General features: G+C 41.7%; 2 protein-coding genes and 1 long non-coding RNA gene across 9 annotated transcripts; 1 reads left to right on the plus strand and 2 right to left on the minus strand.

The window, feature by feature from the left end:
- Positions 1 to 8,029: 8,029 nt before the first annotated feature.
- On the minus strand, positions 8,030 to 9,623 carry LOC141046374 (uncharacterized). Its single transcript, XR_012219280.2, has 3 exons — positions 9,047 to 9,623; positions 8,784 to 8,846; positions 8,030 to 8,627 (listed from the first exon to the last, which is right to left on the minus strand). It is a non-coding gene; the product is annotated as an uncharacterized LOC141046374 (long non-coding RNA).
- Positions 9,624 to 11,369: 1,746 nt separating this feature from the next.
- Positions 11,370 to 14,700, plus strand: LOC112293784 (uncharacterized). 2 transcript variants are annotated; one of them, XM_024543620.3, is made up of 5 exons: positions 11,370 to 11,545; positions 11,990 to 12,063; positions 12,206 to 12,413; positions 12,533 to 13,954; positions 14,091 to 14,700. In XM_024543620.3, the coding sequence occupies exons 1-5, from the start codon at positions 11,470 to 11,472 to the stop codon at positions 14,273 to 14,275; spliced, it is 1,965 nt and encodes a 654-aa protein (XP_024399388.1). In that variant the 5' UTR covers positions 11,370 to 11,469; the 3' UTR covers positions 14,276 to 14,700. The 2 variants fall into 2 exon arrangements, with proteins under 2 accessions (XP_024399388.1, XP_090112768.1); XM_090256642.1 differs by lacking the exon at positions 11,370 to 11,545 and adding an exon at positions 11,714 to 11,836.
- A 2,735-nt stretch (positions 14,701 to 17,435) lies between these two features.
- Positions 17,436 to 26,763, minus strand: LOC112293441 (uncharacterized). Of its 6 annotated transcripts, none has more exons than XM_073539677.2 (18): positions 26,451 to 26,763; positions 25,693 to 26,356; positions 25,119 to 25,185; positions 24,561 to 24,700; positions 24,012 to 24,222; positions 23,355 to 23,498; positions 22,998 to 23,111; positions 22,578 to 22,766; positions 21,851 to 22,168; positions 21,380 to 21,658; positions 21,064 to 21,238; positions 20,500 to 20,702; positions 19,732 to 19,859; positions 19,474 to 19,579; positions 19,237 to 19,317; positions 18,860 to 18,970; positions 17,959 to 18,111; positions 17,436 to 17,797 (listed from the first exon to the last, which is right to left on the minus strand). In XM_073539677.2, exons 2-18 carry the CDS (start codon positions 25,986 to 25,988, stop codon positions 17,705 to 17,707), a joined length of 2,808 nt encoding a protein of 935 aa, XP_073395778.1. In that variant the 5' UTR covers positions 25,989 to 26,356; positions 26,451 to 26,763; the 3' UTR covers positions 17,436 to 17,704. The 6 variants fall into 6 exon arrangements, 5 of the variants coding, with proteins under 5 accessions (XP_073395778.1, XP_090112769.1, XP_073395777.1 ...); XM_090256643.1 differs by having other exon boundaries at positions 22,566 to 22,766; XM_073539676.2 differs by having other exon boundaries at positions 22,566 to 22,766; positions 25,693 to 26,263; positions 26,451 to 26,643.
- Between the last annotated feature and the right edge of the window lie 772 nt (positions 26,764 to 27,535).

Genomic DNA, 27,535 nt, shown 5'->3' on the forward strand with positions numbered 1-27,535 from the left:
AATCCCCATGACACACACAGCCCCCATTCCATGTCGTGGATGGAGTGCAAGACGTAAAAGAAGAGGGAGGCAGAGGGAGGGAAGGAAGGAAAGAGGAAAGAGGAGGACAGAAGATGCAGAGGCAGAAGAAGAACCCCCCCCCTCGCTCCTTTCCTGCCCGTTTGTTACTTTTTCCCCATTCAGGGCTGAGACACCTCCTGGCAAGGTGGGGCCACGTGGGATGTATGGATGAATGGATGGTAGGCTTGAGCTTGCCGTAGCCCATCCCCCTCCACCATTAGAACTGGGCCCACCTCCTCTGTCCTCTCCTCTTCCTCTCCACCTCGGTCATAGGGCTCCACCTCTGCCCCACCACCGCTACCACCGTACCTTTCAGCCTAGCCCAGGATAATAGTGGAGGGGGAACCTGGCACTAGTCACTACTACTTACTACCACTTACTGACTTACTACTCACTACTAATTAGGGTTTCCAGACAAGCTTGCTGCTTTCTGGGGTATTCGTTTGCATCTACACAATCTAAAGTTCTGCTTTGAAGGCTCCGTGATTTCTAATACTTTAGTAGAAAAAAAGGATGAAGTCCAACACAGGAGTTTTTTCAATAATCTTCTGAGCAAAAGATTCTCAGCATAGTAAAATCAACAAAAATAAACACTGAAAAAAATTATGCATCTAGTTAAAATCATACTCACATCTTGTTGAAGCTATTACTTTAGATATCTACTTCAGTATTAACATTGAAAAGTGTGCATCATTTGGAGAAGATTGCAATGTGATATTTCAAAAAATGAATCAGTTTGTCAAAATCAATTTCTGAATTTGCAAGCCTTCTCAAAGTTATCAATGGCTTCAAAGAGGGTGGATTTCATAAAATATCATTATTTGTTCAAGTTAAAGTAACAGCAGGGGTTTTGTAATTGATTCAAATTTATATATTAAGTAAAAAAGCATTAGCCAAGAACATCACAATAAGAAACATGTGGATATGGAGTAAAAACATATATGTGGTGAAAGGAATACGAATGAGAAACATCGATAGAAAGTTAAACTAGTATAACAACCCTTCAATAGTATTCTAAGTAGAAGACTACAGGGTTAATTATACAAATTACGGGTTGAAAAGATACAAGGAGGCAATATGTAGTAAAAAGTATCAGACACAAACTAATGTACAATCTTCTGTTGAAAAAAAAAAAAAAAAACAAAGCTAAGCTAAGCTAAAATCTTGTGTCCAATTTGTATACGAACTGAATTATTTTTCATAATTCATACACATGCCAATCAATCACACTTTTTCATGCAAAAATAAGATTTATTAACTTAATTTTAACCTTTTAGTTCAGGTTTAATTAATTACTTTAATCCAAAAATTGCATTTCATATAATTTGATAACATTTAAAACTTACCACTAAAATTTTCGTTTAAATTTTTTTTTGTTGTTTTTTGAAATTCCTTCATATTTTTATGCTTTATTATCTGATGATTCAACTATCACTGCTATTAACTTATTTAATACATTTATTATTTTCCTTTATTTTTAATTTTTTTCCAGAATTCAATACATTTACAGGCTTGCATGACTTTGAGACGCCAATTTTTTCTGAGGTTCCTTCAATTCTTTTACAAACACCTTGATTTTTTGAAATTATGAATTAGCTACCTCATTTTCAAAGGCACATGTATCTATCTACTAAAAGTAACTTTTTATCGTATTTCTACAAATTTTAATTATAAGTATGATTTTTCCCTTTTTAAAAAACAATTAACAACTTTGACTATAATATTATTTTTTCGTCTTTTAATAGATCCTCATAAAAAAATGAAGATTTTTTTTATAAATTTACTACATTGCAGTTTTTAAATTTTAAATTTATTTTTCGGTCTTCACCATCTCTTTTCAAAATTTTTTGCAGATTAATAGGCATCACAGTTATTATTATTATTATTATTATTATTAAAATTTTAAAATTTCTCTACCTGATTCCATCAAACTTCAACATACATATGCAAATCACGAGTTTTTTTTTTTTTTTTTTTTTTTTTTTTTACGTAGAATCATATTATTATGCTTAAACTATCTCTTGCATCAAACCTTGGACAATCATCCTTCTAAGAAAATAGTCATACTTCTATTTTAGCACAATGTGCCTCTATCTTCTTCCTACAAATTCAACTGTCTTCATTGTTTTTCTACATTATAGACTTTCGAGGTGAAAACATTCATTTCAAGTAGCCTTTTTTGGAGATGAATTACATACCTTAGTGTCTCTAGATTCCTTCTTTTTGTATTCATGGGATCCATCAACGAGATTTTGCAGTGGAATATTGTTGCAATATTATTATAAATATTCAACGCACCCAAATCACAGTTAGATCTACTCGATGAAACTCGTGGGTTTCAACAATCCCTTAGCTTACTTGCACATTATTAATGTAGACTATTATAATACCATGTAATCTTCTTTGTATATTCTTATTTAATATTCTTTGATTTTAGCATAAGCAATTATCAATATTCTGTTAGAATATTTAAAACAAAATTCTTATTCATTCTAGACTCATTCTACTCATAGAAGGATCTTTTAGCATTATATGAATAAGATATAGCAACATAAATTTATATGTATTTATTATTATTATTTTTTCCACCAATGCTTTACAAGTCATGGATGTTGCTTAGAGGCCTTGTTTTTTTATATACAAATGTAAGTGTTGGGCTAGTGAATCCTACAGATTTTTGAGATAGTTGAACAATTATGGTTGTATGGGAATGTGTAATGTCCTACATGTCATTGATTAATGTAAAAAGATTAAATAAAATAGTTATTAACATAGAACTGTTAGAATGCTATGATGTAATTAGTAAAAATAATAAGAATGCAGATTGTAATTGAGTGAACATTTCATTCATTTCTATTGTGAGTAAATTGGTGATAATTGTCAATTACTAAATCTTAGTAATATTATTAGTAGGAGTTGCAACAATTAAACACAGGGTGGTTAATTTACTCTAACAAAACTTAAGAAGAGTTGTCATAAAAACTAAAAACGTTTTGAAATTAAAAGTCTTTGTCAGTTTTTGTAATGACGATATGAAAGGTTGTGGTGTGCATTTGGCATCCATCTAATGAAAATAAATCTGTTGAAATTATGATAACAACCAAATTTAGATTGTAAATTGAAAAATACCATATATATATATATATATATATATATATAAAGAATGAATTTCTTATGAAGAACACAATGCAAATCAAAGTATGATTTTAAAAAGACGAATACTTCATCGTAAGACAACTATAATATACGTTGCATAATTTAAGTTATAAATTGACTACATATCTTAACCATCATTCCCACTGTAAATGCTATTCTGTTTTATCTTCAGTGTATCATGTTTGTGAGATCTACTGAACAATTTTTTACTTCAACCAAAAGGTGGAGTTTGATCATACTCATTCATTTGCATATTTCACAGAATAAAAAATACAAGCAAATCATATCATGCTTCATGTTGCATGTTAAGAATTTGAACTGGCAATGGGTAGTTAGAAATAGTAATAATAATAAAATATTCTTAGAAATGGGATGAAGATATTTGTAGAAAAGGAGGTTTGTCACACAAGCAAATTATTGAGTTTCCACCCAAAGAGCACCTCCTAAAACAGTGAACAATATCAAATCTCTTTTTCAATAGGATTGATCAGGTTGTTCAATGTTCAATACCTGTGTGTGTGGGGGGGAGAGAGAAGGTGAAGGTGCAGTTGGGTTTTTGTATCTATTTATGCTGTTGTTATTCTTTGTGCGGCTAATTTTGAGTTCCCCTTGTGTCGAGCCACAAAGAGAGGAAATGCATCCTGGGCATCATATGATCCCAATGTGATTCTCAAATGCCTGATTAGTAAATTATACTATTTATATATACAGGTAGGCACAAGCATTATTTTTTTATTTTTTTATTTTTTAAAAAAGTAACGGTGGTGTATTAATAAGAAGGGTACATTATCTGCTTGTGCCCTCAGCGGGTTGGCATGGCTAGTAGTGAGGGGGTCAGGTTTTAGGGTTTAGGGTTCTTTCCAGGTGCCATGCATGGCGGCGAAGTGTCAAATTTACTTGTGTTAAAGAGCCAACGACATAATGTGCCACAATATGTTTGCTCGTAAAACATCGCCTGCTAGACCCATGCTTCGGGGGGGGGAGGTGTGAGTAGGAGTCATTTGTTCGGAGACCAGGTGGGAAGCCTGTGAGAATCTCCTTCCATGATAAGTTTGACGTGTGGCCTAGGGCCCTCCAGACTGGGGCAAAGCGGTTCCAGACTAACCGGGCGTTCCAGCAGGAGCGCAGGCAATACTCCAGGGACCCTGTGGTGCCTTTGATAGCAGCAGCCGCAAGTACTAGGTAGGCCCATGTGTGCGCACCAACTGCCGGTGGGAAGACCTCGGGAGTTGAGCTGCCACAGAAAGATCTGGATCTCTGATGGCTTGTTCGAGTCCCAGATTAATTTAATGGATGATGCAGACTCCTTGTCTTGGAGTCCTAACCGATCCTGTTTAGAGTGTAATCGCGATTTTTGGGTCATTGCGGCGAGGGCCAACTTCAATCCCCGCTTGGTGGTGTAATGGAAGAAGGGTGCTTCTTCCACTTCCATTCATCCAGGTCGACGGGGAGGGTGCCAATGAGGCATAGGACAAAGCGCGTCCTTCAAAAGGTTTTGCTGGGTTAAGGAATGTGGTGCTAAGATCTCAGGTTGTGTCTCGGGATCCAGCTACTTTAGTCCACCTAGTTTGTGCGGGAGGATAAGAGAGTTCCAAGCCACCTTGGCACGGCAAGCTCTTTCCCCGTTTTTCCCGCTCCAAATGTAATTCCGTATCAAGGATTTCACTTTGTGTACGGATCTAAGGTGAGGACTCCAGCAAGAGGCAATGAACCAAAGGGAGGCTAGAAGTACCTGATTTGCAATTAAGACTCGGCTAGCCGGTGATAATTTGGTGGTGCTCCAGTAGGCTAGTTTTCGTTTGAGGGTTTTTAAGGCAGCCTCGAAGTAAGCTTCCATTGTGACTTGGAAACCAACCATAAACTCCAAGTACCTCGTCATCTCCCCTGGGAGGAGCCAACAAAGGCGTTCATTGACACCCCATTCAAAGGTGCGTTGGGTGTGGGAGACCCAAATTGCATAAAATTTGTTCCATTTAATCTGGGACCCAGTTGCAAGGGAGAACTTGGATGAAACCACTTTGGGTTGATAAGTTCTCTTTTGTGCCTTCCAAGTAAAGGTTAGTGTAATCGGCAAATTCTTGGTTTATCACACTATGTAGTGAATCTAATAGGAGAAGGCCTTTGATGCCCTCGTCACTCTCTTAAAGGTAACTTAGGGAATCAACAATAAATAAATAGAGAAAGTGTGCATACAGGCAACCTTGCCTGACGGAGCGGGAGAGCTTGAATGGGTCACTAATGAGCCCATTGAGCCCAGCCGAGCACCATGAATCTACATAGAGTGATCGGGTCCATTTTATCCATTGACTGTCTAATCCCATGGCTCTCATTATTCCTTCAAAGAAATCCTATTGTTCACGATCGTTAGCTTTTTCAAAGTCAAGTAATAACATGACCATGGGTTTTTGGGATTCAACTGCCCACTCCATGGCCTTAAGAGTAAAGAAAATGTTGTCAGTTATGCTCAGTCCTATGAAGAAGCCGATTAGATTAGGCCTAATGAGTTCATGGAGCATGGATTGAACTCATCTTGCCAATGTCTTTGCAAGCAATTTGTAGACCGTACCTAGTAAGGTAATGTATCTCCAATTCTTGAGGTTTGTCTTACAACCCCCCTTGGGAATGGGGCAGAGGAAACCAGTGTTTAACTATTGGTGGAAGGTTTCAGAAGAGAGAGCTTCCTTGAAGACTTCCATCAGATCTCAGCCCACATGGTCCCATAATTTAAATAACAAAGCGGTGTAAAAATTGGTTGCGTAAGTGGCCATGTCATGGTTGGTATAGTATTCGTTTCCCTGGTCAGCCCAAAGGCAGTGAATTGGCGGGGTTGCGGTCACCTCTTTTATTCCCCCCCAAAAAATCTTTCTTTATTATACCGTTTATTTGAGTCCATCGAGAGGAGGCCCGTACTGCTGCCCATTTCACATCACATATTTTGCGCTCAGTTAGTTCTTGAGTTGCGATTTTGTGTGTAGCCTGGATGAGGGGGTCGTTGCGGTGGATGTGCAATAAACGTTCTGCGGCGGCCAGCGAGGCTCTCTTATGGCTGACTTACAACTGTTCTGTCTGGGCCGCCGGGCTCCTCCTTTTTGGCAAAACTCACGCAGCCGCTCAAGTGTGGCTGCGGTATAAATTGTCCACCCTTTGATTCCCGATGTTGGCTTTGGGATAAGTTCCTACTGAGTCTTAAGTTGGTCCAGTATTATTATATCATCTAAAGAGGTTGTATTAAAACAAAACTGTCGGTTGTCAGCTTCATTACGAGATTGTTTGTGGATCACTAACTGACTGGACAAATGATCTGACAGTGTGCCGAAACCTATAAGGGTGCGCAATTGTCCACCTCCGTCATTTGTCCAGTTGCTCATATAAAACCTGTCAATCCAGGCCAGGCAATGGGATCCGTCATCCTGCTTGTTCGACCAGCTGAAAGGTAAGGAGCCCCGGTATTCATAATCATTGAATAGCCATGCGGCTTGTTCGTCTTGTAATTTTTTGGGAGAATTTCCACTTCTGTCTGCCCCCAATTCCACTGTGTTAAAATCCCCTCATATAATCCAAGAGTGTGCAGCGGGGAGGTTCTGACTAGTAGTGTCCCAGAACAGGGCTCAATCCCGGCCTCTGTTTGGGGCGTAGATATTAAGAAAGCCAATGTTGGAATTATTGATCGTGCAAATTATCCATTGAGCTCTTCCAGCAACCAACATTCTTGAGTTTACTATGGTACATTTCATGGTGGAATTTAGGAGGATGGCATTGCCTCTCCTGTAGCGGTTGCTGGTTCGGTTGAGTACTGCAGCGTTCCTGAGGACACCATGGAGACCTCCTCTTCGCATGCCAAAGGTCTCCATGGTGTCGCATATTTGGGGTGATAGTTTGTATTCCTGAATAAAGACGACTCCCGCCCAGGGTTGTATTGTTTTCAAGTGGGTACGCAGCCTCCTACATTTGATTAGGCCCGTTCTTAGACTCGAGAGTCCTTGAACATTCCATGAGATTATACTTGTTTGGGAATCACTCGTGCGGGATGACCATGTGTGAAGCCGTATCCGGATCAATCGCCTTCCAAGGGGGAGAGAGTGAGTCACTGTTTGTAAGCAGTTTTGGTGTCACGAATTTCAACCCACCATTCCAGACCATGTTGTGGCTGGAATAGGATTGTGAAATGAAGAGTACGACAGTGTGTTGCTGTTCCAACACCATCATTTTACTAATCATAAGGTTGAAGATTTCGAGGAGCGAGTAGTTATTCTGGTCCTTGTATGGCAACCAGGTCGATATCTCAGTGAGTAATTAGATTTTTAGACTTCGAGGATGAGTCCAACAGCTAGCCGGTACCGCAACGGTTGGCCAGAGTATTCGAGATCCATCCCTGTTCACGAGGATACACTTGGAGGTGTGTTTTGGAGCTGATGATATCCCCCATGGTGGGAATATCTCCAATCCCAAAATTGAGTCTACACTAAGTAATCACAATTAAACATAACATTAAGCAAACACGAATCTAAACGAGCATCAAGAAAATTAGGGCTTTCTAAAACTTCTCGAATAATTGCACGAACTCGTCGATTCTGGTGTCTCCCAAATCACAATGTTCGCCTGCATGCGCCTCCCAATCCATGCGCGTCCGCTGTGACTTCAATTTCCAAGAAACACAATCATTAAGATGGTGTTCGTTGACTAGTGAGGGTTCCAAGTAGCCTCCTCTTTTTGCGGAACGTCCACCCCCCCCCCCCCCAACCAAAGTAGTAGGGAGGAGGAGGAGGAGGAAAGATGAATGAATGTGTAGATGCCAAAGAGGATCAAGGGATCCCAGAGGACCAAATGAGTTGGCATGAATTTGGAGCACATGGACACAATTGGGAGAATTAGTATCCAATACCATGTGCCATTCTTTCAGGCTGCAACCCACAAAGCAAATGCAAGTGTATGAGGAAGATCCAACCAAAGTCCAAAAGGGCCAAGGCAACCGGAGGGGGGATGAGCTTTGGGGGAGGAGGAGGACAATGAAGTGGAGGAGTGGACAATGGAGAGGAATGGATATCTGGGGGGATATCCTTTGCTTCACCCTGCAATCTCTCTCTCTCTTTCTCATCCTCTTGACCCATCCACCACTACTCTCAGGTCTAAAAGTGAGCTTTCTATGGAAGACTAACATCCTGTTCTGTGGGGATCATGGGGCAGCAGACAGTTGCACCAGCACAACACTCCCCTCATCTATCTTTGCTTTGATTTTCTTTAGGGACTTTGGCTTTGGCCACACTGGCACCTCTGTCCCAGGGTTTCCTGCTTCTTACAGGTGGACCCAACTGCTCCTGAATCTCATGCTGCCCTGTATGAATCTCAACCTGGCAGTTGAATGCCTTCCCAGCTCAATCCAAATATCTGATATTGGTGCTTGTGAATAGTTCCTGATTCACTTTTGTTGCAGTTTCAAAGAGTTTTCATCGCAAGCAAAACAATAATAAGTGCATTGCAAGACTTTCTTGTTGATATATGTATAATTTTACCCATGCATCTTCTTCCTTTTCAACTTTGAATGGGGTATGCACCTCCTTGCAACTCACCAGAGTCGAGTACTGTTTGGATCTGTGTGTCGTACACTTGAAACTTTTAAAGTATTTGTTTTGCTGAATCACCTAAAATAAAAAAGACAACAAAAAAAAGAAAAAAAGGAAACGGAAAACAGATGAGTACCGTGAATCAACCAGAAGGAGAAACAACAGTATGAACACCAGATTCCATGTCGTGAGTCACATTGATCAATCCCATTACATATATGTATGAGAGAAATAAAATAAAATGGCGCTGATGGGATACACGAGCTCACATCGGTATGAAGGTTTCTGATTCGATTAGGATGCGTCAGATCCTCTCGTCTTATCATTTTTTTCAAATTGTATATATTTATTTCTTCAAAGTGGAAATTCCAACATCAAAGAAGGGGAAAACAAAAAAAAAGGGGAAATTGTGACCGACACGAGCAAGTAAGTTGAGAGGGGAGGATGCGAGGAAAGGAGAGTGGGAGAAAGAGAAAGTGAAAGAGAAAAAGGGAAGAAGGGTGAGGATTGAGGAGCGGGGGAGGACGAGAATGCGGCTAAGAGCGTGGAAAAACCATCAACTGATCCCAGACCATGCGGGGGTGTCGAGAAAGATTCCGTGTCAGAGACATTGCCAGTAGAGTAGAGGATTGTGCAGCGGATATCCGATGTCCTAACTGAATATCCATCTCGTCGTAGATTGAATATGCCGAACCGGAGCAAGGAATCCAGGGGTTGCTCCAACGTCCCGGTTGCTAGGGGAACGCCTCCTTTGCTGCTTCCCCACCTCAGATGCCTTTTGGACTACTTGCCTTTACAGCACCACTGGCTGGCTCTAAACCGCGCTTGGGGGGCGGCACCGCGATAATCAAGAGTTGTTCCTCCTTGCCCCCCCCCCCCCCCCTCCAAGGGAAATTCATGGCGGTTCTAAGTAAGCTCCAGTCTTGCACCTTGGGAGCTTCATTCATTCACCCTCACTCACTCACGCACTCAGCTCGTTTGCCTGCGACACATTAGAGTGGATGGAATGACAGCATAGCTTCACTCCATTCTATTATTAGAATCGCATCCTTGCACACTTCCGTCTTGCCTAGACTCGAAAAAGGTAATCATCAATTTTATTCTGGGACCCCCCCCCCCCTGTTATTGTCAATATAATTCATTTCGATTGGTTGCCACACTCAGTTTCAGGAGGCTGAGGGAATATAGATGGCGGTCGCAAGTGGGGAGGAGGGGGGGGGGGGGTTACTACCATTGTTAAAATAGTTCCGACAAAGGTATACATAATGTGTAAAATACAGCAATTGAAAGTTTACGGCTGCACATGACCAGCGAGCAATGATATTAGGCTTGGGTTCGGAGCCCACCCAAAAAAGAAAAAGAAGATTCGCAGACCAAAACGCGGAGTAATCAAATGAGAGAAGATTTTCCTTCTGCGTGTGGGGAGCTCCGGCACCAAAATCTCCGAGCGCAAGGAATGGACATCCGAATGAAATCTCCTTTTATCTTGATTTGAATATACTTTCGCAAAGATTTTTGAGTACAAAAACGTAAGCACCGTACGTGTTCTAGTGCGATCTGGCATCCACGTGTCTCTCCAAGCATTTACCCGTACGTTTTCGAGGTGAGATGTGACATAGTTTCACTTACGAAAGCATGTCGCATGTCGCTGTTAAGTTTCGGTACTTTGGTCGATCGTATCAAAGTCTGATGTGAACGCGCCGTTGTGTACTTGTGCGTACTGCTTCTGGTGTGGCGGCATACCTGTAATGTATTGGCCAAGCCCCTGGTTTCCTTCTGTGTTGTGATATGGAGGTACAGTTTTTCTGAGCCAATGGTGGCAACCATGAGGCTTCAGTTTTTGGAGCAGTCGAATGAACACGATGCTGATGGTTAGTTGGCAGTGTTCGACCTCAAAGACCAGGATCAAAACAACACCCATGCGATGTGCCCAAATAGAAACAGTGCGAAAATCCGATCATAATGCGAAGAACCAGTGGAACATGGAAAGAAGTCGGATCCAATTGGTGCTTCACCATATTGGTGAGGGTTATCCCAACAGAAATACTCGCATAAAATGGTAACTTTTTTCTTTTGCCGAGCACGCTCTGTCGAATTCAAAAACGGGCGACCATGAATTTCACTTTTCCCACCTGAAGATGCCAGCGAGCCATCTCAATTGTCATATTCTCCCCACAGAGAATGTTGGCTCTTGGCATGGTCTTGGGGTCTTGCATCTAGGCTCATCCTTGGGATTCTCTGGACTCTAGATCTTTCGGTCCTCCTTACGGTACTTTCCGCAAGTCCCTGCGAGGAATCAGGTTGGAAGGAGCCTAGCCCGTGGTAGTCAATTCCGCATTAACCGTGGTACTGAGGGTGCGGCAAAGGACAGAACTCTGAATACTTGGCAGGTGGTACGTCCGGAGCGTAAGCCGATTCGAACGATCATTTCAACCGACGGGGTTCAGACCTATGTTTAGTCGAGTTGGGCCGATCGAGCGGAAGTATGATTCTGATGCTTTAGCATATTCTCCGTGTGGAAAGTGTTTTCGCCTAGTGGTGAGTCCTTCATATATAGGGTTCTGTGTCAAAGTTGATGTCACAGCTCAAGCTTTCCAGCGAGCAGCGGGGACCTGAGACTCGAACCTCAGACAGATACTGTAAGGGACTGTGATAGTCTGAGCACCGGAGGTTACTGTCGCGCCGATTCATCATGGCTGTACTTGACGAGTACTTGTGGCTGGTGGTCGTCGGGGCCTTTGTGGCATTTGGTTTCGGGTTTGGAACAGGTATGGCACACGCCGTTGATTCGGGAAGTTACACCAGTTTCATCGCCTCATAGTGTTGCATGTTAGACTCCTCGTTCCGGAGAAGTGAAGGATTCAAGCATTATCTTTGCATGTTGCTAGCATAGTGCAATTTTGAGATCCGGGGGTACAGTAGTTTCGATTCTGCTATGCAGTAGTCTCGGATTTTCGGATTCTTCGGGGATATGGCTAAGTGCGATAGATGTTGACGGGTGCGCGGGGGTTTTGGAGAACTACGGCCATGTCGATGACAGCGGTGGCCTAGGACCACAGGTTGCCAATTCACTGAACAAATGTAGATTGTGAGATGGAAAGCAAAGTGTCACAGGAATGGCACATCTGGGACTGCAGCGATGATTCCGCTCTCGCCTTCTTGGTATTAGTATAGTGCTCGCTGCTGACAAGGTTGGTATCTGTATTTGGCAGGTTCCAACGATGTGGCGAATGCCTTTGGAACTTCCGTGGGAAGCAAGACGTTGACACTGAAGCAGGCTCTACTGGTAAATTTTCTGAGCCTTCTTCAGTTAGTTGTTCAGCCCACGCATTCTCATCTAAATTAACTGTGCAGATTGAGCGCTTGACGCTCGGCCTAGCGACTGTGTTGAAACTTCCTTCTAATTGTAAAATTTTATGTTGGTCCAGATTGCCGGAGTGTTCGAATTTTCCGGTGCCTTACTTCTGGGTCGTGTCTCCACAAACACCATTGCTGGAGGTATCGCCGATATCACAGCATTCACAGCCAATCCTGAGGTTTACGCCTATGGAATGGTTTGTGCGTTGACCGTCGGAACGATATGGCAGATTCTTTCATCCTACATGGGGTTGAACACCTCCGCCACCCACACTATCAGTGAGCACATTTCCTACTCTCGCATTCCAGTTCTGCAGGAGACATTTACTGCAAATGCTGCCGCTCCTGTGAACACTATCTTAGATGATTCTGATTGTTGTTGTTGTTGGTAACCTCAGTTGGGTCAATCATCGGATTCGCGTTGGTTTGGGATGGAGCGAATGCTGTCGTATGGGCCCAGAAGGATGAGAAGTCTTTCCCCCCATACAAAGGTGTCGTTTCCATTATATTGGCCTGGTTTGTTGCCCCAGTGCTCACCGGTCTCACATCAGCCTTGATCTTTTGGACTGTTCGATTCTTGGTTCTTCGCCGCAAGAACGCCTACAACCTATCCTTCTGGGTCTTGCCCCTAATGGTTCTCGTGACTGTGTTCATCAACATGTACTTCGTTTTCACCAAGGGAGCCAAGAAGGCACTCTCCACAGGCAGCGACTGGTCGGATACGAAGGCTGTCTGGATCTCCATGGTCATTGCCGTCGGCATCTCGCTCCTCACTGCCGTCGTTGTGCTCCCACTCCTTAAACGTCACTGCGAGAGGCTCTTTGACGAGAATGGCCGACCCATTGCCCACGTCGATGGAACTAGAGTCGACAACACGGCCGATGACAAGGGTATTCCCGGGGCTAACCAAGAAAGAGGACAGGCAGAGATGGCGGCAATCGACACACTGGAGTTGGGACCCAATGCTCCTGTGAAGGCTGCATGGCACCAGAGGGCATGGGCGGGCGCCACTCACGGCCTCAACGTTGACATCCACAAGGTCGTGAAGACAGACGCAGTCATCAATGCTATCCATGAGAGAGCCGAAGTCTTCGAGCCTCGCGTGGAGTATGCCTTTTCATACCTGCAAGTTTTCTCTGCCATCTGTGTGATCTTTGCCCACGGAGCTGGAGAGGTCGGTTACATGGCGGGACCACTTGCATCTATCTGGGATGTGTATCGAACTGGCACTTTGGCCAAATCCGTCTCCCCACCTGTTTGGATCGTTCTCATCGGTGCTTGCGGTCTCGTGGTCGGTTTGGGTACCTACGGTTACAATGTCACCAGAGCCATGGGCGTGCAGTTGGCTAAGTTGACGCCTACTCGTGGGTTTGCTGCCGAGTTGGCGACTGCTTTGGTTATTATGATTGCTGCCCAGTATGGACTGCCTCAATCCTCCAGCCAGTGTGTGACTGGAGCGATCGTCGGTGTTGGTCTGTTGGAGGGAACTGAGGGTGTTAACTGGAAGCAGTTCGGCAAGCAGTTCTTGTCATGGGTTTCTACTCTTGCCATTGTAGGATTCGGAACTGCTGCTTTGTTCGCCCAAGGAATTTACTCTCCAGGTGCGATTGAGGCCCGTTCCCTTACGGCCTACAAGGTGGAGCTCAGCACTCTGAACGGAGGACTATACAAGGAGTTCAACACCACGCTTTATAGTTTCCAGGCTGCCTCAGTGGCTGGTGCCGTCCCTACTTTGACGGCCGCTCAATGGACCGCTCTCAACACTACCGTGTCGAGCGGTGCCTCGACGGCGAAGAAGTACATAAATGATAAAAAGCCAGGTGAGAAATCCATTTTTTTGTACGCGATGTCGATTTCATCTTCAAACAATTGGACTTAGTTCCCGTGAGTGAGTTTGAGTCCAGTGATGTGGTCACAATCTGTTGTTGACGGAATTCTGACTGTCCAATCTGGCAGTGCCCCAGAAGAACGTCACCGCGGCTTTGAAGAAGACATTGTCCCTGTACCAGAACTACACTATCTTCACCTTGGGTCAGGCCAAGGTATACCCAGGAGTACCATTGTGTAATAGTCCTGACGCGGCCGCGATCGGCAATGGCAACTTCACTGAGGCATGCCAAAGCCCAAAGCTTTCATCGTAGTGAATTCTGTTCGGTTGTCGGGAGTTTACATCAGTTGAAAAAAGCATGATTTGTGATATCTTTTGCATCGTGGGCGCTAGCAGTTGTAGAAGTGTGTTCCACCTGGTGGAGCCTTTAGTACGGACAGTAAAGAATATTAAAGGTTGAAACTGGGAACACGTTCACTTCCAACGATTGCAATTTCAACAGAAATTTGGTGTTGAAGTTTTCGCTCCTGGTTGATTGATTCCGAAAACTCGACTGTCGCCAAGGTGGCGATTTAGTTCTAGAAACGAAGCGATGGTCAGAAATGGAAGAGAACCACGATGGCATAGAATGTACTTGTAACGGGCGTATCTTAGCAAATAGCAATGCATGTTTTTCGTGATCCCCATTGAACTGCGAGCAGTTGGGAAATAAAAAGAAATTTGATTCTCAGGTCTAAATATGTGTCCTGACTCTTTCGTGCACATGCATTCCGTGATTCATCAGTAATATGGTAGTCATCCACGAGCGGATTGATTCACACATGAAGTGCTAAAATGAGTGGCCTCCGTAAATTTGTACCTGTTGTTGGGACGGATGTTGCCAGGCCTGACTCGATCAGTTCAGATTGAGCTGGTAGAATCATATCCGTGCCCACTACCAAGCCCCAGTGCTTAGTTTTTACTGTAGGAATCGCTGGGGTTAAAACTGGGAATTGCTTCAAGCTGAATTAACAGAACATCTCCTACTGAATTTGGTCATCTGTACCTCACTTACCACTGGCTCGCTCAAATTTTCTGTAGCAGACGAGAAGAAAGCCACAGAGACATCGTGCATGGTCGACCATAAATACTCATTACGTCTTTTGGGGTTACCCAGAGTAAGCATCCATTGAAAAGGAGTAAAACTCTACATACCCATGTCCAGGTATGGGGGCATGTGATTCACCTTCAGGTGTCTGATGGGCCAGCTGAGTTGCTTGTATGATCCAAGCATTGATGAATCCCTGAAATCCACAAAGATGATCGGATGAGGAAAAAGGATGCATTCGGCTGATAGTGAACGATAACAACACACGAGACTGGACTTTAGTTCCCTGATGTCCAAAAGCACACTCAGTTAGTGCAAAAAGCATGGGCAAAGCTGCTTTTCTTCTTCCCACCGCCTCCCATGTTCAACCTCCCCGTACTCCACATTGTTTCCGTACTCAGAAAACGTGTGCTCTTTTCTTTTGCTTCTTCTTCGATTTTGTAGCTTTTTTAGTATCATTTCGGCATGATGGGGATCAAAGCTGGAAAAGCAACATGCGGAACTGAATGTGGAGCGGGGTGGTTGAGGTGGTGGAAATGCATGGAATGCAGTCTCAGGAACAATCAATAAGGAATAGGATGCCCAGGTCTTCATAGTGCTCTTTAATTCCTTTCCCTTTTTATTTTTATTTTTGTTTTCTTGGTTTTGTTTGGTTGCCTTTCTGTATTAAACTTGTTCGTAAGAATTACTGTTAATTTTATAAAAAATTTGTTAACTAATTTCCAATTTTAAATTTCCCTAAAACCTGGAATATTTTTTATAAGATTTCTTGAAATAATTGGTTACGTTTAAAATTTTAAGATTTTATTATTAACTTAAATTATTGACATGTTATTTTAATGAGTTTCAGTATAATTTTTTTTTAATGATTATTATTTTTTATGAAAAAAAATACGTTTTATCTTCACTTGGAAACATTTGTAGGTTAGACTTTGATGTAATTTAAGTTTGTATACTAGAACAATTAAAGGCAAAGACCATTTCTATTTAAGCCACATATTGTAAGCATAGCTTGCAAAGAAATTTTGTGAGGATTTTTTCAAGGCTGCTTTCAAAAGAAATCTTTATTAATTATGGATGTCATAAATCCATAAATGATATTACGGATTAAGCCACTTTAAAATATATATATATATATATATATATATATATAACGAAATCACTCAAGGTATTTATGTTATTCCAAATGGGAACATGTTTTATCTGAAAAAAATGTAATCAAAACTACACCCATGCATTTCATTCAATAATGTACAAGTATATATATATATATATATATATATATAATTTACTAAAAGGATGCGTTTTTATTATTTTAATCTATACACAGTATGTTTACTGTTCTCAAATGTTTACATTTAAATTGAACATTTTTTTCTTAATTTAAGCATTTATCAATTATAACATGAATTATTTGCTATTTTTTTTTTTAAAATATGATCTGCACGATTAGTATCCTAAATGAAAAATTTAAAGATGTGTATATCAAAGTAAAAAAAACTCATTTGAAATACAAATTCAAATTGTGTACAAATCATGCAATTATTAAAATTAGATTCTTATTACAAAGAATCATCTCTAATGTCAATATCATTTTAAAGAGATTTAGCTGTTTATCAAAAAATAACTCAAATTTTTTTAGAATTCTCATTGATGTATTAAATAACTTTAACAACTTAATTGGAATTATACCAAAAAAATAAAAATAAAACTCGCATCTGAATGTTTCCGTATTAGAATGACACTTCATATTAATTAGTTATTTAAAGATACTTCATTATTTGTAATTGATATAGATTACACTAAGATAAGTACGTATTTATATTATCAGAGACCAGGGACCTATCCAGCAGCACTGAGCGTAAGAACACCCACCAAGTGCAAGTGCTAGGGACATTAGTTAACAATTTACCAGCTTTGATAGCCAAGCCTTTATCAAGTTTGGATGTGCAGAGATCATTATCATTTGGCTTCCCTTCAACAACTCTTTTTTTAAAACATACACTTAAAAGCTACAATTTAGTCCCTTTCCTGGACTTTGTTCCAAGGGCAGCCAGTGGAGTTTAGGAGGTCCATTGCCTTATCCTTTTAAAATTCTGAACTGTTTTGCATCACTCTGGATTGGGAGGCTAATTTTGACCGGGTTGTAGATTTGGTCAAAGATCGAGATGGTTTTCATGCTCTTCGTGGTCTTGAGGTAGCCTTGTCCAAAGCGTGAAACGCGGCAGCTCTGATGGAAAGATCGTATCATAGCATATTAAACTTCCGCTTTTGCAAGTTCGTATTTCTGTGACACTTTCTCAAACTGGTTTTGCCTCTCCCTCACTGTCACTGAACGTTTCGGTTTTAGATTTTAGCTCCTGCTTCCTACCATCTTGAGATGATATTTTCTTTTCTTTTTTAAACTCGTGATGATGCGAATAAACCTCGTCCAGGGTGCTTGTAGTTGGACGTTTTAAAACGTTGACAACAGAGGATTATTAAAAAAGGCAAGGGCTTCCAGCATACGGTTAAGGCTCCACTAACATCGCGATTTTAAGACTAGTAAGACTTTGAATATGCTGCACCTTAGAACCTCTCCTGCCCAACTCTTTGTATCAACTATGTGCAGAGCAGTCATGGCCAGATGCCTGAGATGACATCCTGTCAGCAGATTCATACTCCACCGTGGGTAGTGACGGTAGCTGCTAGGGTATCTTTTAGTTTCTTCAATTCATTCTCATCTTTCTCTTCCCTCAATAGCCCTTCCTGTACATCCACCGCAAGTCCAATTGAAAGCTAGGAGGTTTCGACAAATCTGCTACATTCATATACTACACGTTTCCTTTTATTTATCGCGAATATCAACCTATTTGATTACATGTGATTTGAGAACAACAAAAGATATTACGTGGCAATCGAGTGCTTACAAATCTTAAAGCAGAGATCCAGCCTCTACTCCCTCCATGTAAAATCACTGGTGATTCTTCAGAGAACAGTATGCACGACAACGTCCCACTTCCAATATCATCTACCAAATGCGCCACCACTGGTTTTATCACTGAAAGATGTAAATCCCACAACTGCCAACCAACATTTGACATTGTAAGAAATGCATTTAACTTCCTGATAGCCCAATAAAGGTGAACAGGCACTCAACATGCACAGTACTTTTAAATCTCCATCCGTAAGAAATTCTCTCGCCTTCAACACGCAAAAGCTTCTAAGGCATTGTCAACTTTCAATGAGCTGTGTAATGTCGGGGTAGTTCCTCGAAGTTATGAAATGATTATGCTCTAACGTTGCCATGTGTAGAAGTCCAGAAGAGATGCTGGACTCACGAATCCAAGCCCCATCTTGATTCAGAAGATGAATCCAACTTTATTATACGCTGGCGTGAATACAGAGATTTTTCGTCGTATGAACTGATAATTATTACATATATAATAATTATTTTCAAATACTTCACGTCTAAAAATAAACAGGAATTGGTAATACTTCCAGATTGCGAACAACTCATGTTACCGACTCAGTTCAACCCTCCTCATGTTACCAATCCTTGACACGGACACACGACAAAATAAGACAGCGATTTTAATATCTACTCTCAATAAGCTAGATTAAATGTTTTGTTTTAGTATGCATGCTAAAAGAATAACACCTCAACCCCAATTAGAAACAGTACTGAAGAGTCTCTTAATTTTGAGCTGGCAGTACATGAGTGAACCAAGACCATCTCAATTACCGTCAAAGTACATACCTTACAAAAAAACCATGAAACGACGATCCAATTTAAAATTAAAAGTGAAGGTAATACAAGCCTGAGTGTACCTCCATGTGGCCGTCAGTTGAAGCCACTGCGAAAACACAAGCATGTGTGAATGACCACCTAACATCGGCTATACCCACGTTTGTGGTCTGGAACACGAGAAGAGCTCCTTCCTGAGATGCGCGTTACTTTTAGGGCTCCTTAAGTAGGTTGTGGTGGGAATAAGGATGTTTAATTCAAGACCCAATATGTTGTACGAAGATTCGCATCACAATAAAGAGGCTTTGTTGAAAACAACGCTAGCACTGCAGACATCATTGACTGTGTACAACACTGAAGTATGGTCTGCAAGATGCTACTCGCACAAACTCCAGAAAAGGGGTTTTCTGACTATATAAGATTGCTACAAGCAAGACACCTAAGACTCAGAAACACTGACTTGGTCTTCACTCCAAAGTCGTGTTGTCCAATCGGCGCTGCAGCTCAGAAACAAGGACGGCATAAACGGAGACCACCGTACCTGCTTTCCAAATTTTAGTACACGAAATAAGTAAAGCCCAAAATTTCATCATAACTACAACACAATAATCTTAAGAAATTTTAAATTGAATAATTCCTGCCAACAGCAACAACACTCCTATTTCAAAGAAAATAGAACCACAGCGAAACTACTGACCTGATAAACAGGACCATTGTGCCCGGTGTAGATCATCATATATTGCTCACTGTAAGATCGATCACATTTATAAATGGGCCCTTCTTCTGTTCCAACAATATAAATGCTGCCCAACCAAATCGATATGTAATTAATTCGCCATGAAGCAGATTGTGATAAATTTCGCGTGATGACTGGTATATACTTTCAACATTCATGTTCGACTTTTTTAGAGTTTACATTTGCATCCTTATGATAGGGTATCGTGAATCATCTTACCCGGCGTCCTTTTTCGAGAATTCAAAACACAGTCCTGCAGAACGTCGTGATATAAAAGGCTGCGGTTGTGCGCCTTTGTTTTGGCTGGGGACTTTCTTCAGTTTCATCAGATTCACAAATTCCAAGTCCTTTCATTCGCACATTGGAACATTCCTAAAGTTTCAAAAATTGGAAGGATACGGGTAATCCAAGTTCGATGCTAGTAATTACAAGGGTTATATGACTTGCTCAACGCGTATGCCAACAGCATCCTGATCCAGGATAAAATCTGGTCGCATGGAGCACTCGACCAGACCACGAGACTGAGGCACGACCAACCTTTTGGACATTAGGATGAACCGCTTCAAACCTGACTTCTCAGAAGTCAATTGGCAAATCCAATCTTTGAAGAACAACCTATCTACAATATTAGAACAATGTTTTCGGCACATTCCACCTATCAACTGCATACACTAAAAAATAATATGACGAGGCATTCAATACGAGTTTACTCAGTGTTTCAAAACTGGGTGATGCAGACAGAAACCATGTCCTTCTACAACCACAACTGTGCCCTTCCTATTTAAAGAAAAGCGCTCACCTATACATTGAGCAAGTACGTGATGGTGGGCTAGTGTAAGTGCATGAGCTAGGTGATGATTCGCATTGAATTAACACACTGCCTGCAGTATCTTAGATTTTACACCTCGCGATTGAATAACTGAGACAATGACCCTCTGCATTCATTGCTGAAAACGCTGGATATGAAGGTTTTAAAATAAGCATCACCTTCTTAATGGACCATTGAGACACACGACCGTCGGTGGAGATTGAAACAAGAGCCTCTCCATGCTCAGCAGTATGATCAACCCATTGTACTTTCCACACAGGATCGGCGTGCTTTCCTGTTGCAAAGGAGCTCTTTACCATTGGCTCCGTATCCCTAGGATTTCGCACATCGTATATAGCCACATTCCCGTTGTAGAAACCAACTGCATCACCACTTTAAAGAACTTCAATACCTATTCCCAAGAGATTAGGCTGAAAGATAACAATAAAAAAATAAAATAAAATAAAATAAAAATAAAATAAAAATAAAACTTTTTAGGAAAGAAAGAGCCATAAATTTGATTGCATCTCAAAGAATGCCTTGGATCTCGTCCAGTAAGTATTCAGCAGAACTACTGCTAAATTCCTCAAATGAACCCGCTTAATGCCAAGCAAACCCGTTTGTTGAAGGGCGGATTGAGCATTGAAAGAGACATGACTCCACTTATCACGCTCAATACGTAGCTCTAACATCGTACTGTTAAGAAAATGGAAAAAATCCGTCTAGAATGAAAGACGACGCACCAGCAAGTAGGCTAGGGCTGGAGGTTGCAAAGTCCAGGGAAGTAACACCCGAAAGTGTGGGGATCGTGGCATGTGGATAACGCGGATTTTTCAAGGACCAGAATGCAATCATGCCATCCCTTTGTTTTCCAAACTCGAATTCACCGTAACCAACCGCAATCAAATTCAGGTTTGCCTGGACCATCGCACACATACCCCATGACAAAATTCACTGCATATCCTTTACACTAACGAAAATAAATACTTAAAGAAGTATAAGACAAGAAGTGCCCCAGATTCTCACTACATATACGATTCATGGATACGCTCATCTTACCTTATTCCATGTCATACAACTAATGTTTCTGCCGTCTGTGAGGTCACATTGAAATTCCCAGAGTGAGTGCACTGTCGCTGTCGAGTCCTCTAACTGTGGCAAGATAACTTTCAGCGTAACATCTTCCTTCTCCTCAAACTCCTTCAGTGCAGCCAATGGATACAGTGACGCTTCTGGTTTAACCTTTTTGGTTTTTTTCTTCAGTACGGGATTCTCGACTTTGTCAGGTTCAGGAGGAGGTTCAACTTCTCTGGCCCTAAAGTTCATATATCCCAAGAGCTGCATTGCAAATCAGCGTAGAGATTCGAAAAGTTAGATCATTTCTAACATAACTAGTATGTCCTCCAGCACGTAGAGTAAATTGTATTAGTCTTATTGTTAAGAACTGGAGATAGATGGGGATGTATAAATAAGATTGATACGCAAGTAGGAAGCAATTATGGAAATAATGAACATAGTCACACGGCTCACCTTATCATGATATGTATTCAATACGCAAGCTCTTTCGACATGTTCTAAAGCCTTGAAGAGTCCAGGAATCTTGCTGATGTCAACTTCGGACTGGACAGGCTCGCTGCCTTGGCTATCACCCACGCTGCCCGCACCAGTTACAATAGATACAGGACTCATTAATCTTATGACGTCGTCCAGCCCCTGCCCTTGTGACATTCCCCCGCTTGTTGAAGCACGCCTTGACGCTACACTTGTTCTTTTCGAGGCCGACTGTCGCCGTGATTGACCACCAAGAGTTGATCCCCTTCTGGAGGCCATGGATTGTCGTTTCGAATCCTACAGTAGTGCTTAACATTGTTCATGGCAAGTTTATTACATGTCGCAGGACTTGGCCAAATGCAAACTAACTTCTGCTTTTTTACATGGAAAGCAAAACCCAAGTGAACTCATATAGTCATAACTAACGACCATTACAACTAAAATTAAACTTGCAAATAACTTTTTATGTGCGGAACGGGAAAATTTGAAGGAAATCAAGAATCACTGCATCTACTACCACAAGGTCTATCACTAAACCATGTCGTTGAGACATCAAATATATGCCATAGCAGGAGCTAGGTAGTAAATTCAGCAGCAGTAACAGAGGTACTAACTGCTTTTTAAAACACCTTCCTTGCTTCTATAAAGAAACCATAAATGCTTAATTGGCAGCATAGATTACAGAGACACCCACTAGACGAAATACCGGAGGGCTCGTTATTGGTGACCCATTTGGACCGTCCAAGTCTGTGAATAGCTCTGGAAGTATAACTACTGCAGTCGTGGGATTTTTGTTCTTGGTGTCCTTGGATCCATGTGGCACAACTTTCCACGGCTGATGCTGATCTGTTTTTACTTTTCCTGCGACTGAATCCGCAATACCCCAAGAATTCACCTGCAATTCTGATGACGCAATGTAATTAGGCCTAGTGAAATTTCTGGTCTTCCCGTGTGCAAGTTCTTTCAGGATCGTTCTAAATTATCTGTCAAAGCAGCTCAAAGGTCTTTCAGGAAAATACACAAGCCACAACTTTTTCCATGGAAAACCTATACTCCTCTCCAACTGGAAATAACAGTAAACTTACATTGTTGAAGTTTAGAAGACGCCTTTGATCTGGTGTCTCACCTGAACAGAGTTAGACCGAGTAGAAAAAGCTGAGGCCTGAGCTTCCTTATTCTTCAGCAAACTGAATAAGGTCTGGGTTGTATTTTGGTTAAAATTATCACTCCCATGTTTCGTCTGCGTACTTCCCCAATCAACCGTTCATTTCATTAAGCATGGAGTCTTCAGTACTAATAATCTCTACTGCTGAAACTCCACAAAGATAGTCTAGTCTAAGAACGAGAATTAGTACTTTAGATTAAGTCGGAATTCGTTGAAATCCCCTTCATCTTAATACTGTAGTGGTCAGCATCCAATTAAAGTCAAGATACTGCAAACTTGACTGAGGATCAGAATTTTCAACTAGGAAATCTCTCATACCTGGAGAAGCTGCGCGTATTTTTCATTACGGTTCAGAACTGTGTGGATAATGTCGTACGTTGAATTCAGATTATGCCCACGCATACTCATCATAATCTGATTTTCACTCTCAGTTATGATAATTGAGACAGGTCGTTCCAAATCCTGTGCCATACAAGTCGAATGCAAGTAACGCCAAGTGAATGATGAAGATACCGAGAACATCTGGCTATAGCTATACATGTCAAATTTAGCATTTTCCTAACCCATCCTACAATGTCACTGTACCGTGCCAAAAACGTTAATGACCATGTGTACACCGAAACTGTGGCAATCTGTTGCATCATCCGTTTATGAGTACCTCAACCTCTGTGTACAGCTCTGAAAGTATCACTGCTGTAGTTTATGCAACTAACCTTGAAGCTTTTATTCTGATTACTTCTATTGACTTCCCTTCTGTAGCTGGGCTTAAACATCGACCTGAAGATTCTTCCTAAACATATCTACTGTATCAGCCCCTCAAGTCGATGTTTCAATTGTGTCATAACTTTCCTGCTAAAACCCACAGAGCAGTTGCTAAAACAACAACTTCTACGATGTAATTCAAGCTGCATTTATTAGTATTTCGACCTCTAAATACGATGTAAGAAACAGGCGATCTTTCTGTCAATAAGATACCTTTAGTGCTGTTGGGTGAATAATTGGAGCCGGAACAATGACATATTTGCGTTTTGAATAACGAGGAGTCTCGACAAACCCATAGCCTCGGAAGCGATTCGACCTTCGAGACTCTTGACCATCGGACTCTCCTAGTTCAAGATCAGTACCCAACTCAATGGTCTCAGGAGTAAGCTCCCCAGCTGTGCTCGTCACCGTGTATCCCGTTCGGCTGCACAAACATCAACACGAAAGAAGGTGATAAGCATTATGGGCTGTTATGTAAACATCTGCTTCTGAAATCTAATGCTATTCGAGAGTCTGCTTACGGGTCATGGCTCATGAAAGTGTCAAAGCAATATCGATAAACAACAACTAATGAACATGTATTTTCAAGGGATTCAATACACGCCATGAAATTGGAACATTGAGCTTACCACGTATGTTTAAGCTAGTATGAGTGACATCTAAGGTTGATTTTCTGACAATTAAGAATGACGATCATTACCCTCTTAAAGACTGATCTCTAACTCTCTTTCAAAGCAAGACACAGCTAGCACTAAGTATCACCTGTAGGCTGGAGCAGAATGCTGAAATTCAATGTCCTCAGCTGTTTGCACAGTTAAGCTCATAAACCGTTCATTTATCACTGTTGGCTTCACTGATGACAAGGGCTTTGGAGTCACATCCTTGCCGTCTTCGTTGAAAACCTGAATTCCGCTTGATTGTCAGCATATTAACTTTGAATTGTCTGTCTAGGTGGACACTTTCAAATTTTCGACTTTACTCAAACCTGCTTGTTCATTTGAGAATCCCTTTTTAGATAACATGCGTGATAGGAATAATTCCCTATTGCTTTATGCATCAAGCCCTAGTTGTTCGTTGGCATGATGCAGCCCCGCAACAGGCATCTGTCGGAGGGCATTGATGATTAATGCTACACAAGTAAGGGTTTTGAAAGTTGCAGGTAGATTTCGAACCAACTTCAAAATTTTGCCCTTCAGTCCTTCATGTGCGTCTTTTCACTTCGAACGAAACCTCACCTACTCATATATTCGTTCTTTGACACCCAACTCTTTCAAGTGCCAACGGTAGCAAAGGTTTCGTCAAAGTTGAGATATATTTGACCTGAATAGGATCATCTTGGGCTTTTTTCTTTTTCTTGGCCCCACGTTGGCCAGGCCGACCGCTGCCTCTGCAAGAGTTAAAGCAACAGAGTGGGCAATCTGAGTCTGTGTGTTTCAGCTCTCCATAAAGTTATTGGAAATGTTCTCTGGATAGACCGAGCAACTCTGCAATTCATGTACATAGCAGTGTAAATTATTGGACTGGGTAGGACTAGGTTAAGACTCTAATTCACGTACTATAAATAACTCACGGGTAATTGGCGCATAAATAAATTAAAACAAAACTTGTACTCATTGACAAACGATAAGACTGTCTCGCTCCAGGTACAAGTGCAAATTTTTCTTATGAGGGCGCACCTCGAATGACAAGGTCTAATTCAAAATTCTGCAGTGTACGAAAAGCAGAAATTTCTAGTAACAAAATCGAGCGTTTCAAATATCTTTTCAAAACTATGATCTAAACTAGGAGTGTAACACAAAATGTTACATGGCATTTGAATCAACAATTAAAAGAAGCAGAGCAACCACTGAGCAGCGAGTGCCAGGAGCGAGGAGGGGAATAGAGCAAACCCCACTTGGAGGAAAAGGAGATCTGTGAGCTGCCAGATTGCCTCCTGGACGACGGATGCGTGGAAGTCCGCGAGCTTGTTAATCCTGACATCGCTGCCGCATCGGCTCGTGCTTTTGCTGCGTTGAAACTTTGGCGATTGTCTTCGCGTTGACCTAGAGGCAACGCGAGCATTCCACCTCTAACATACTCCGAGGTAGCCTCCCCTGATATTCTGGTCGATAAAGATCTCTTTGGTGTCCCGTTCGCCGACTTTCTCACCCCAGAGCCTGTAGACGAAACCCTCGTCTCATTCTCCGCCATGGGTTCCGACTATACTTCACTAATAAATTAGGTCAAAATCTCTCTCCAACTCCCCACCATGCAATAATGACAAGCACAACCTTTGCGTCTGCCTCTAAGTCCTGCCACAGCCTTGTTCTCGATTCCATTACACTTCTACAATTAATTGCCACCAGAGGAACCTTAAGCCGCGCCATAAATCTCATTCACAAAACACTGCTATCCTAGTTTGGATCCTTGATCAAGCCTCGCATTTCAAGTGCTATCCTGCAAATACTCCCAAATTATCTCAAAATCTGCACACAAGATTCATTTCACATCACGGTGCCGTCCTCCTAATTACTCCATTCCTGTAAATCTCACTTTATCTTTCACAATGTTCTCCAACCCTGCACCCTCCAACAACATACATCCCCATCATCCTCCACGCCTATCACCAGAGCTCAAAACGAACATTCACGGTCATTGAAGTAATCACATCACCTGCGTCGCCTTGCTCTCCAGGAATGCAACCAAATCGTCGAAAGGAACAGACAGCTATTCTCGGCATTCGCTATTCCTCCACATGAAATCCATCCGCAAGCAGCATGACAGGAAGAGTGCAGCAACAATCTGAGAGAGAGGGGAAGCTGGGTGCATGCATGGGAGACCGAAACGAAAAGGCGAGAAGCCGAAAACAGCCAGCAACTGCAAAATTATGGCATCTCTTCATTCCTGCGACGCAACAGTCCGCCGGGGCAGACAAGGGCGGACGACCAAACCCCTCGTCAACGATCGTCCACCACGTCCGTCCAGAATGCTATTGCTGATGCTCTCCACACTTTCCTTTGCATGTCTGTTCGTATTGTATTTCTCCAATTGATTCTTGGATTTGATTCTTGGATTTGATTCTTGGATGAATGTGTGATTAATATCTGTTTGTTGAGACAGTGGTCCAGACGGCTTCCAGGATACCTCCCACTGCCACTGGCTACGCTGATATACGTTGGCCTAAGACCTAATACCAGCAGTAGTGATTATTTTGTAATATTTGGGGGAGGTATATTGGAAACAGTACCACATATAAATGTGATTTAGTTTGAATTTTCATACAAATGGCATAATATTTTTAATTAACATTTACTTTTTTAAAATAACCCTCATTAGGGGATGTTGAAATTAGAAAATATTAATTAGAAGAAATAAATTTAAGAATTTAGGGAGCCAGGAGAAACTTCCACAAGGGGATAGTTGGAGAATATACCATGCATAAGAGAAAGGTAGAATAAGAGCTCAGATAATTTTCTAGAGTATTGTTCAGTCTTTGTCATCTCTTGGGCCACAGTTTGAAGACACGATTATTTTCACTCATTGTGGTGAAACTAAGGTGTCAAAGCTTTTTACTTTGCAGACAGGTAGGAATTGTGTCACATAAATTCCCTCTTGTATGATTCTTTGCCTTGTCTCCCATCTAAAATACTTGCTGTTATTGAAGTTGTATCAACTTCATCTAAAAGTCTGCCTTTAATTCATGTAGTAATATTGCTTGAAATATTTTTTATAAAACAATTGTGTAATCAGAAAGTGAA

The sequence above is a fragment of the Physcomitrium patens genome, chromosome 16 (assembly GCF_059467195.1).
Source record: "Physcomitrium patens ecotype Gransden chromosome 16, ASM5946719v1, whole genome shotgun sequence".
Lineage (NCBI taxonomy): Eukaryota > Viridiplantae > Streptophyta > Bryopsida > Funariales > Funariaceae > Physcomitrium > Physcomitrium patens.

Excerpts from the sequence above, each read along its gene's own strand:
- LOC112293784 (XM_024543620.3), top strand. The coding sequence starts at position 11,470 with ATGGCTGTACTTGACGAGTACTTGTGGCTGGTGGTCGTCGGGGCCTTT. Across the intron at positions 11,546-11,989 it reads TGGTTTCGGGTTTGGAACAG|GTTCCAACGATGTGGCGAAT; the intron begins GTATGGCACACG and ends TGTATTTGGCAG. Across the intron at positions 13,955-14,090 it reads CATAAATGATAAAAAGCCAG|TGCCCCAGAAGAACGTCACC; the intron begins GTGAGAAATCCA and ends CCAATCTGGCAG.
- LOC112293441 (XM_090256643.1), bottom strand. The coding sequence starts at position 25,988 with ATGGCGGAGAATGAGACGAGGGTTTCGTCTACAGGCTCTGGGGTGAGA. Across the intron at positions 20,703-21,063 it reads CAGCCCTAGCCTACTTGCTG|TTGGTTTCTACAACGGGAAT; the intron begins GTGCGTCGTCTT and ends GTGGTGATGCAG. Across the intron at positions 18,971-19,236 it reads GACTTTGGAGTGAAGACCAA|GAAGGAGCTCTTCTCGTGTT; the intron begins GTCAGTGTTTCT and ends CGCGCATCTCAG.